At 39.4% G+C, this 12,190-nt stretch overlaps 1 protein-coding gene across 1 annotated transcript in view; it reads left to right on the forward strand.

Moving 5' to 3' along the window:
- Positions 1-5,338, forward strand: part of TIMM21 (translocase of inner mitochondrial membrane 21 homolog (yeast)) — an 11,718-nt gene extending 6,380 nt beyond the window's left edge. Inside the window, exons 6-7 of the mRNA XM_009333502.1 lie at positions 1,637-1,742; positions 1,837-5,338. Of these exons, the coding sequence (XP_009331777.1) occupies positions 1,637-1,742; positions 1,837-1,929 (199 nt within the window). The 3' untranslated portion in view covers positions 1,930-5,338. The remainder of the gene's footprint in view (positions 1-1,636; positions 1,743-1,836) is intronic.
- The last annotated feature ends 6,852 nt before the right edge of the window (positions 5,339-12,190 follow it).

Genomic DNA, 12,190 nt, shown 5'->3' on the forward strand with positions numbered 1-12,190 from the left:
AGAGCTGCTAAATGAAAAGGATATGCACAAATGTTTTAAGCATCTGTCTGTAAAACAAACTATGTAAATAACTAAAGGTACTATCAGCTTTCCTAGTATTTCATTTCCATCATTTTGAAAGTCTAGTATTTTAAATAAATTTTTGAGCTGAGGACTTTCTAAGATTGTAGCATTTGTGTCTGCAGTATAAGGATGATGTTAAATGTCTCTAAAGCTTACAGATTTTTTTTTTTGTATGTAAACACCTTGAATGTGAATTTACTGCAGTAAGGCTCTTCATTTATCTTTGTTCTCTATAACCCATCATTTCATCTTAAACTGTATTGGAAGTTTAATTCATAGTGTGTATCTGGGCATGACTGATGGAAGTAAGAGCTTGGTAACATGCAGCAGTTAGTAATTTCAGTAGGAAACAAATTGGCACCAGAACTCTAGTTTGACCATTAGTTTCTGGAAGTGGTGATCTTGAAAGCAACATGACCTTTCTATTTATCTAACATTTGAGCATAACCTAACTCCAGTCTAAATATCAGCAGTTAGGTTGGAGATCTGATATCAGCACCAAAGTTACACAACTTCAGTAGAACAAAATTATTGCCAAAATGTGTAAAGCATACAATAAACTGTTTTGATGTGATTTAACCAACCTGATAATTAAGGTGACAAAACATTCTTTGTGTGTTTTGGCTTGGTAACTTAGTTTAAGTGCCTAAAAAAAACCCTGGCAGTCTTGGGTGTTCCTTTCTATATGTCAGGCTCTGAATCTGGGGGTTCTTTAGAATAAATAACAGGGAAATTCCAGAATCTTCAGCCATTGGATTGCTGTTGAGTTTTGAGGGGAGGACTGGTGTGAGGACATTTAAGCACTTCAAGTGTTAATCCTCAACTGCTAATTAGTTCTTTCTTCTAGCTCCGCTACTCCTTATACACTCACAGTAAAGCTTGGGAAGAGCAGTAGAGAAGGAACCCATGGTAGCATAAGGACTGCATCGGACTACACTTTCTCACAAAACTGTTAAGCAGCTCCTTAAATCATAGAATCATAGAATGGTTTGGGTTGGAAGGGACCTTAAAGATCATTTAGTTCCAACGCCCCTGCCATGGGCAGGGACACCTTCCACTAGACCAGGTTGCTCAAAGCCCCGTCCAACCCGGCCTTGAACACTTCCAGGCATGGGGCATCCACAACTTCTCTGGGCAACCTGTTCCAGTGCCTCACCGTCCTCAGAGTGAAGAATTTCTTCCTTGTATCTAATCTAAATCTACCCTAATTCAGTTTAAAGCCATTACCCCTTGTCCTATCACTACATGCCCTTGTAAAAAGTCCCTCTCCAGCTTTCCTGTAGGCCCCCTTCAGGTACTGGAAGGCCGCTATAAGGTCTCCCTGGAGCCTTCTCCATGCTGAACAACCCCAACTCTCTCAACCTTTCTTCATAGGAGAGATGCTCCAGCCCTCCTCTGGTCATCTTGTCCCTCCTCTGGACCTGCTCCAACAGGTCCATGTCCTTCTCATGTTGGGGGTCCCAGAGCTGAACGCAGTTTAAATTTGAAGAAGTTTAAATTTGAATTTTAACTAGCATATAATATGTATCCTTGCTGAGTGGGTTGTTTTTTTCTTTTGTTTTGCTATTTTTAGTCACATTGAATACGTAAAGGATGGACTGAAACATATGCGTTTGAAGTTCTATATTGAGGGCTCTGAACCAGGGAAGCGGGGAACAGTTCATGTAGAAGTGAAAGAGGTATGTACAATTTCTTGGTATAGCTGACAAGCTTAACCTTGAATTTAAACTACCGAAGAGAAAAAAACGGAGTCTGAAATTGTCTTCCTTACAGAATCCTGAAAGAGGAAGATTTGAGGTCCGCTACATATTTGTGGATGTTGACACCTATCCTAGAAGAACCATTGTCATAGAAGACAACAGATAGCCAATGATCAAAGTTGCCACCTCATCTCATTGAGTATTGGATGATACTGGTGTAGCCAGTCTACACATAAATTGTTTGGTGTTCTCGATTGTATCTTGCAGCTTTGGGGTTGTGTTACAGGATGTATGTAGCCTCTCAGGGCCTCCATTAAGGTCTTTCGTAATAACAGATACAGGATTTGAAGTGAAGCCAATGAAAAATAGTAGAGCCATCACTTACGGCAAATACTTCTGACATAGGAAAATAATGGCTCATAATAAACAGTTTAATGCTGGATAATACTTCTACACACCCAAAAACTGAGTCTTCCAATATTTTAGGTTTGGATGGGGAGGTTTTTGTCTTCCTTTGCTTGGATTTCCCACTAGCACTGCAATAAAGAAAGTGGTATTTTAAGTGTAGACAAACTCACTGTTTTCATTCTGGATGCCTTTGTGTAGATAAGAAGGTAAAATAAGAATGTATGTTAGTGATGTAAATGGGATCTAGCCCAAAGGCATGTAAGAATATGGATTGTGGAGGCACATCCATGGCAAATGACTGAAGATAAAGACTTCAATATTGGTATCTTCTAAATAGATTAACAGCACACAGAACAGCAGTACTGTCTGTCCCTTCCAACATTTGCCATGCTGCTCCGCTAGCTAATGACAGTGTTGTAGCTGCTCAGCACTGCCCACGGTTTTTCCATTAACTTAACTGATCTATATCTTCTGGGAATCAGATTCATATAGGTTTACCCAAACTCAAAAGCTCAACTCATGACCAAATTTCTCACCTGGTTTTCTTCCTTAGTGCAACATGGCAGATAGCAAGCATAACCCTGTGTATTAATAATCGGACCCGGTCGTGCCCATCTGTCAAGCAGCACCAACCAAAAAATTTCAAGCTTTAGCTTCTTAACACTTAACCACTTTCTTAGACACCAACTAACGCGTTTTTCTGTAGTTGCCTATCATGTTATGAGCTTTTTAGTTCACTAGTTAATTATGCCTACATTAAGCACACAATGATGTTCAGTTATCAGCCCTTATTATGAGTTCATTTAATGGTACATTTGGACTGTTCTAAAGTTCATGCAATATTCCCTCATACAATGCCACAAATAGCGTATATAGACCTTTAGTAACACTTCACTGGACTTCAGCCATCCTGTTCATCTGTCTCCCAGTAATCTCATTTGCATAACCATAACAACTGAACATAATACTTTGTTAGACCTGGATGACTTTGCTTTATATTAAGCACTACAACCTTGACTTCAGTCAGGTCCTCATATTGTTTGAAAGTATCCAATGAAGAGGAATCACGCAGTCGTCCCAGTTTGTGAGCAGAGCAGAGTAACCACACGTTGCAGCAGAGCAGCCACCAGTGTCAACCTGTGTTAAGCTGCAAGGCATTTTGGAGTTTTGTACGCTGTATACGATGTAACTGACTTCTACTGTGCAGGCCAAAGGGAGTTTTACAAAACCTCAAACATCAGTTGAGGTTGACCAAAGTGATTTCATATCTGTTAGTTTCAGCAGAGTTACGAATTTGTCTGCTTGCTTTCATCCCTCGGTGGATGCTTGTCAAGACTTAACAAGCCCACGATTTTACACATAGTCAAAAGCTATGGAAGTCTTTGTGGGTGGCTCCCTATTGTACGTATGAGAAATGGTTGTGCTGCTTGATATATCTCCATGAAGTAACTGATAAACTTTTATTTTTACCTACAGTTATTGACATCATTAATGTCCACCTGGAAAAGTGTCTTTAAATAACGAAAGCAATTGACTCCCGTTGTCCTTTGTGTTATTTTCTTGAAAGCGGTAGAGTCAATAACACCTTTTGACTTACAACTTATGCTTACGACTCTTCCCAATTCTTAGCATTACACTTGCCAAAACGTTTGTTTCAGAAGAAATTTTCAAACCAACCTAATTGATTTATAACCCAGTAAAAAAAAAAGAAGAAAATATCTGAGGCCCTCATTGTTTCATTGCAACCTGCTGCAGTACTGACTGATAGCGTTACATACCACGTTTACCTGCCACCGCTTATGTCCAGTTGCTATAAGCATGTGTCATACCGTGGCGGTCACTGACAACCACCTCTGCAAGAGTTTTGTCACGAATGCAAGGCGGAGCAGGTTTGTCAGAGCACATCAGAAATTTTGCAAGCTATGTAAGTTTATAATCTAATACTAAGATTACTAGCCTTAAGCCTGTACTATACCTTGATAAAATGTAATCATTCTTCACTTTTTACAAAGTAAGACTATATAAAAATACACAGTTCAAACTAGAAAATGTAATACTATATTTGCCCTTCCTTTATGAGTTTCTACCATATCAAGCTGCCTGAAAGCCATTGTAAACCTCTATGTCAACAACAGACCTGACAGGATAGGTTTTTTCCTGTAACTCTGCATCCCAGCTTTGCTTCCTTATTAATCCAGCTGTGGCTTGTTTTCAGTGGACTTCACTGCTGGAGAAAGGAGTACTTCCTAAAGCAAGATGTAAAAAACATTTTTTATAGTAAATGGTATAGGTACAGTAAAGAGGCCAGCTGTCTTTCGTCTTGTTTTAGAGCCTTGTTTGCACTGAAGAAAGAGACTGTCAGGACTAGAAACTTTCTGGGAAGGAAAAGATGATGACCTCACATAATGATGTTTTTCCAACAGTGCAGGTACGTGAAATTCTGCGTCAGGCTTGTGGTAAAACAGCAAGAATTGGCCATTGGGGTTAATGTGTGTATTTGGCTTCAGCTTGAGAAGACAGACTAAGAATTTGATTATTTGCAACCAGATTTATTTACCTCTTTTTTCAGTAGCAAGGACTTCCTAACACACAGAAATATAATGTATTTCAAGGGTTGTGTGAAAGAACTGTCTATCTGGAAATCAGATCCCTGGTTGTTTGGTCCCTTTGAGACATCAGAATAGAAGTTTTTAAAGTCGTCCGTAAAGCTGTCAGTACCATAGTTCTTGCACTAAGCGCCCTTGTCACACTTCGGCATTTGTGTCGGGCCCCGGTGTCATGCTCCCTAACTGGGAATAAATGCTACAGTTACAGGTGTCAGAAGAAGTCTTAGCAAAGTCAACATAATGATTCTGTCTGGCCCTTTGGCAGCCAGTCCAGACCCGTATGAGAAAAATGAAGACAGACCAAAACTGGCAATAAGGAAGAGACATGAGTGTAATTTAAAAGGCACGGAGGGATGTGGAGATGTCCACACTGCAACTGACCTTCACAATTTCTTGATGATGCTATGACTGTCTAAAAGCAAAGTACAAACCTCTGTTTTATACACTGCATTTCAAGAAACTGGAGCATCCAGAGAAACAAGTCAGGGGATTACTTTCAAGCTTATTTTTGGTTAGGGTAGCCCCAATATGACAGGGTTATAAATAAAATGTTTCTCATCCTGTACTTATATGGAGTGCACTGTTGTCATTTTCACAACTCATCTTTCTCCCGTGGAGTTGCAAGAAAGCAGGTGGGTGAACATACTTGCTAAAAGCAGCAGGATACACAGCCGTAGTGGCACCCTCCATACACTTCATAACAAACAAAACATTTCACAGGCTGGAAAAAAGCCGCAGTAGAGGAGTATATCATATATAAATCATCTTTGTATATCATCCTGCTTTGTAAATAGCAGAATAGTAGAGAGGCAGGATAAGATTTTGGAGAAAGACAACTGCATTATAAATGTAAAATTATAATTATCTCCAGGAACTGCTAATTGCTCTTTCCTAGCTAAAGCTTAACCCTCTTTTATTTTGTTGGAGTCCAAGGAGCACAGCAAGTCAGTCAGTTTCCCCCCTGGTGGGAAGGGGTACAGAGCTCTCTCAGGGTGCCTTCAGTCATCTCTTTGCTGAAGCTGCATTACGCACCCTACCATGGTTAGGACTAAAAGTTATTCACAGACTAGGGGAGCTATAACACTTGCAGCCCTATATCTGACAACCTCCTTTCCTCTTGGCCACCTCCCTCAACATCATCACCCCCACAGAGAAAAGGGAGAAAGATCTCAGTGTCTGTAATTAGCTTCTGACATTCACATAGTTATAATCGGTGACATGGGCTGTGCCCCTGGATGAATTGTGTAACACAGGTGGTCTTTTTACCATGCAGTGCTAGTTGCTCTCCTGTTGGCAGAAGGCCACATAAATGGAGGGGATTTTGAGCTCTAGAAATGTTCTCCTGTAATTTCAGGAGAACATTTGGCATTTCCTTTAAAGTTGCCTTTACTGTGGAATAACTGAAGTGCTCAAGAAGTAGTGTACTCCATCAGTACGCTTTGTTTTCAAGCCCTGTTACCAAAATGCTAGCTAAATGCAACAGTAAAAGAGATGGGCATACATGTACAAAATGTTCAGGAAGCCAAATGGTAGTGAGACCTTCACTGGTGTCTCTTTAAGAAAATTATCTAGCCTTAAATATCGTTACCTTCCAAATGTTCTGAAAAACACAATATTCCATTTAAACTTCTCTCCTTCCCATCTTGTCTACATCTAGAAGTAGTATTTATCAGGATGTCCTGAGTCCATAAAGTAGTTCTCATGTTTTTTTTTTTACTGCCTGCATCCCCTTGCTAGCTAAACAGATATACGAGGGTATTTTTCTTTATATTTCTGGAATGGGGGGACATAGCTCTGAAGGAAACAACTTTTCCTGCTCTGTGAAAAAGCTGACAATATACTTATAAAATGAAGGCAAAATAAACGAAGTAGCAGAAGAAATCCACCTTTACCTGGGCTTAGATATATTAGCGTTCTTAATTTGGACAAATGACAAACACAAGGCCTAAATGCTTTCAAATCTCAGTGGAGGAAAGCTTTGGGAAATCCTTTTTCTAGTAAAATCTCTTCAGTGAAGAAAAAAAAGGAACTTCATAGCCTGATTTGTCATCCTCCTCCTAGATAGATACCTATCATCAGCCAGGTTATTTAAGCCCCATGAGATTTCAGGGGTATTAAAGTTTTATATATATGTAGTTTGGCTGAAGAAAAATAAGTTAAACGACTCTTGTTAACATAGAAGCCTTGTGGGAACTAGTTATTTCTTTCCATATTCCTTGTGAGGCTGGACCAAGCTGGGATCCATGTTTAAAAAAATATTTTCTCAAATCCTGTTTAAAGCAAGCAAATACATGGGGACACCTTCATCAACATTAGGTGGAGGAGATTAGTCCAGCAAGACATGCGGTTTAGAGAACATTGATCTCTCTGCGGTACTGCTTTACCTGGTTGTAGTTTTGCAGTGGAGAACAACTGTGTTCACTGAGTTTAAACATAGTGTTTTAGAACGCCCCTGTTGCAATTTTGAAGACTGTTAGCCTAGATTGTTCCTTAAAAAGTTGTCCCTGCTTCACTGGACCGTTGTGCTACCAGTAAGCCGTGCAGAGCTCCTTCTGCATGGCAAGGAGCTCAGACTGCTCTGTCCTCTCACTGGATGATGCTTGGCTGGGGAGAAAACAAAGTAGCTGGAAGGTTCCGTTTCACTTTTCGGTGAACACAAGCAACAAACATTTCAGTGTTTCCTTTTAAAAGCTCGCTCTTCTTTTTCCCTGGGAAAGCACAAAATTATAGCACGTGCCAGTTACTTTCTGATGTAAAACTGTCATGTTATTGTTACCAAAGCTGTGGAAAAAAATAACTGCCAGGAAGTCAGAGCCAAAACAATGACATTTTCATGGAAATTAAACACATTTTCCAGAGTTAAGTTTTGATCGTTGCAGAATTAATAAATACATACATGCTCAAAACGCTGTTCTCCTTTAGAAAATGAAAATATGTCACTCACCAGTGAAAAGCTGTTTTTCCAGAAACATCGTATGGCAGACTACTCAAAATGTGTTTGAGGTAGGTGTGCAAACTCATCTTAACTTTCCTGTCTCTGCCTTCATTTTTGTGGATGCCAAAACTTGTGTATGTAATATAGGCAGCCAACATCCTTAGAGCTGGTTTGTGGGAATAATAATGTTACTCTGTCATCTACATGACCTCTATTTGAGTCTAGGTCCTGTGTATACTTGCTGTACCGTGACAAAAAAAATATACCTTCAGGAAATTAATTTTGTGAAAACTTTAAAATATCAAAAAATGACTACTCTTTTACTAAGCTTCAGTAAACAGAAGGTCATGCAAAGAAAATGAATTTTAGACTGGGAAAGAAAAATGTTGTTGTGCATGACTGATTGAGTTTAAAAATGACCTTGATACATAAATAATTCCAGCATGGAAATCAAGTTTCAACAACCGATTTAGGCAATGGAGTCATGATCTTGGGAATGGTTGCAAATAAAGCCATGTCTGATACAAGAAACTTCAACAAACTCACTTAACAAACAGAGAAGACAGAAATGTGCACAAGACAATTATTGTATCACATGCCAACTGCAGAAATAAAAAGACAAAGAAGATGTGCTGGGAGTTTTCACAATTATTTTCAATTCACTTCGTTCTCAGCCTCATCTCACTATCACAAGGGATGCCCTCCATCCTAATACTCAAGGGATTATTCCGATGTGTAAATTATCAGCAACCTAACCTATTAAATATTAGGTCCAAAAAACATTGGGGGCACATTTTGAGTCAAAGCCCACTTTTAGGATTCATTACAGCCTGTAAGCTGATGGAAACACATAAGGAAAGCACAAAGATTTTTTTTTTTTTTTTTAAAAAAAGGTTAAAGCATAAAAAGTTTCAAGGAGCAAGTTTAAAGATGAGAGTAAGGAATCATAACTGGCCTCTGTATATGGGGTTGGGAAGTCTGCTTGAAGATCTAGAATACAGTTGGCACTGGAAAAACAGGAATTTGAAAGCAAAAAGATCCCCCCCCTCCTTTTTTTTTAATTAAAAAAAAGGCCTAATCCCTAGGGAGATGTTCACTAGCTCAGAATAGACAATTATAAAACTCCAGTGCACATTCTCCTTAGGCAGCTGGGAATGTATATCATTATGATATAATATACCAAGGAGTACAAAACCATGATTCCAAACTGTTCTGTAAATAATTGAACAGCAGAACTATTTGATAGTTTTTCTTAGGAAGTTCTCAGGTTTTTTTAATTCTGTATGTGTTATGTAAAATAATCTATAGGAATTACAGAAACATGTGAGTTAATACTATCCTGTATTCAAATTAAGTATATTTAGATTTTCTTAATAATAATATACAGTTAAAAGTTGAAAATGTAGCAAAAATATTTTGCAAGTAAAAGGAAAGAAAAGGAAAAAAAATTAAAAAGCTTGTTTGGAAATCTTGTGGTTGTCCTAGGAGGAGTACATTTGATTCCCTTCATCTCCTACAGGTCATCAAGGAACTGTTGTAACTCAACAAATAAAAGAAATAAGCACAAGTACCTGTTTCAGTAAAGCAGTTCAGTTTGGAAGGCCTCTGCTTGCTGTGGATCAGGTAAAGGTTTATATCCTCTCAGTGTTCAATATCAAACTACCACATTTCATTTTAAATATCCACATAAAAAATAATACGGAAAAAGCATAGTAAGTAAGCTTATGATTATCTACATAAAGGAGATGACACAGTACATCTAAAAGAAAGTACCAGGGATTTTAAACTAATAGAAAATGTCAGGTTTAGTTGTCATATGTGGCAAGTACAAATATTTACCCGTCTATATAAAAGTTTGTTGTATGTATTTTGATACAGGCTTTTGCCTGAGGTGGGGGTGCGGGGAGAGCACGTGCGCCCCTGTCCCTCTGGCTGGGGGTGGGATGCCCTCACCTCCTCCGCCCAGAGCCATACTGTGGCAGGTTAGCCGTGGCCAGCACCCAGACTCCCACCCGCCTGCTCCACCCCCAGCGGGTGGAAATGGGGAACAGCAGGAACGAGAAATCTTGGGGTTTGGGATGAAGACAGGGAGAGCACTCGCCAATTGCAGTAGCGGGCAAAATAGACTACAAAATTAACTCAATTTATTGCCAGTTATTGGCGTTGTTGTCTGCGTTGCCGTGCGGCGCAGCAGCGCGGGCAACCTGCCGCAGCGGTGGAGCACCCAGGGAGGCTGGCGGCGGTGGCGCCTCTACTTCCAGATCACGCACACGCATCCACCTCCGCGTCGTAAAACCTCCCGGTACTGTGCTGGGAAAACTTTCCAGGATAATCATGTTTATCCAACCTCCATTTAATTACAATTCCCCTTTATCTGAATCACAGTTATGTTCTCTAGCATGAATTGCCTTCTTGTACTACTCGCCACAATTAAGTCCATTAACCTTCATTTATCCAAGCATGTTTTCATTTTTTATAGGAACGGGGTAGTTTTGCAATTTCAATCCTCATTCTTTTTTTCCACTAAAACCGTAACAATTTCAGGCATAACAATGTCTTATTACAGCTGTTTAATAAGTGTATACACAAACTAAATACGTGGCTATATTCCCCGAGATCTGCTTTGCTTCATTAGTGCTACAGCATCCATAGAGGAGCAGGAAGTGAATTGCTATTTTGTATGCTGTCTGGGGCCGTACATTACCTTATGTTTAATAACACGAAGCCAAATCCCAATGGAGGAGCGCAGATTTGCAGAATGCCACCAGTTGCTTTTCAGCATGATACCTGGCAAGGTCCAGGCGCCCCCTCCTGCTCCATGTGGCTGCAAAGGCACCGTGTTCAGGTATGTGACACTGGTAAGGATAAAAGTGGTGGAGAAAAATTGCTGAGACATCTCAAGATTTAAAACAGAAAGTGTCTTTCTATCAACTTTCTTGAGCATAAAAGCCTCGCAATAAGCCACAATTATTTTCCCCTGAAAACATCCATGAGAGATATCCTACTTTACTAATTTTTTGTATTCTTCCCACTTCTTTTCCCTGAATTTCTGCTTTAACACTTTTTTTGGGAGTCCTGCCAGCCTCTACATATATTTCTCTTTTCCTTCAAAATATTACGCCTAACTTCCATGTCTGCATTTCTCTTCTTTACCTATATATAATTTAGCAGAATGAAAGCTGAGGAAGAAACATTACACCTTCAGTTTCCAAGGTTTCTAGAGCTGGCGGCTTTTCTCCTGTGGTTTTCTCCAACTTTTCCATCATGCTGACTCACTTAAAAGGTGGTATGATGTCAATGTCTACAGCCTGTAATTCAGCATCATCTGGATGATAAGTAATCTTATAGCTACCAAGTATTTTACCATATGTTAAGGTAAATAAAGTGAAATTATTTTAGGGAAATAGTTTTAATTTTACTGAGTGTCTGATTTCTACATGAAAGAGCGGCAGTATATCGTTCAATGTATTGCCTATGAAAATCTGGAGGTATGATTATATCAATATACCTAATGATACACGATGGTTTATATCCAAAATGAAAGTCAAGGAATTCATCCCTGCCCCATCAAAAACTGAACAATTAATCCCGAAGAACAATGTCATCCAAACCAGCCCTCTGCCACATTCTGCAACTACTTGCATTTTAATGTGGCATATGTCCCTACATAAATACATATATATGCATATACATATAAACATATATAAATATATAATGTAGAGCATATATGTTATATAATGTATATTACGTACATGTAATAGACATACCTACCTACCTATATATATATATGCATATATGTTCTTGACCTCACCTTGGTAAGCTTTTCATGTAACATCAAAGTAAACCAGCTTCTGAGGCCATTCAAAAACAGACACCTACCATTACTGACCAAGTCATAGCGGAGAGCAGGTCTCCAGTGATGTTCCTGAGATCACTGTGATCCGCATAAGCCACGTGGAACTCACAAGTGGTGAATTCTGGATGGTGGGTCAGACTGACCCCTTCATTTTTTAACTGATGTCCAGCACCCCATCCAAACCTTCAACGACTGACATCTACAAAAGCTCCAGACATCTCTCGGTGGCAAATACTTCAAGGGGAATTAAAAAGAAGAAATCAGATAAGTATAAGGATGTGACTTGTGCTAAGATTAGAGCCAGTCAACTCTAATCTTCTCTCCTGCACTGAGTGAATCATGATGGCAGTTTCTCCTTGATAATCCCTCACTCCATCCTGCATTGGAATGGTAAAGGCCAGAAAAATAGTGCTGCATTTGCTGGTGACTGTCAGCCTTTGGGATGGAATACCAAAATGAAAGTATATGGATTTGTTTTTTGGGGTTTTGTAAAAACACGCACTTTTCATGTTGAAAGTATTAATTCTAAACCAACTGCCAATGTCACAGTCAGCTCTGTTTACCCACAGGCTAGCCATCGTGCTGTACCACCCACACGAGGGATGTGACACAGTGACTTCCT

Source organism: Pygoscelis adeliae, unplaced genomic scaffold (assembly GCF_000699105.1).
Source record: "Pygoscelis adeliae isolate BGI_AS28 unplaced genomic scaffold, ASM69910v1 Scaffold140, whole genome shotgun sequence".
Taxonomy (NCBI): Eukaryota; Metazoa; Chordata; class Aves; order Sphenisciformes; family Spheniscidae; genus Pygoscelis; species Pygoscelis adeliae.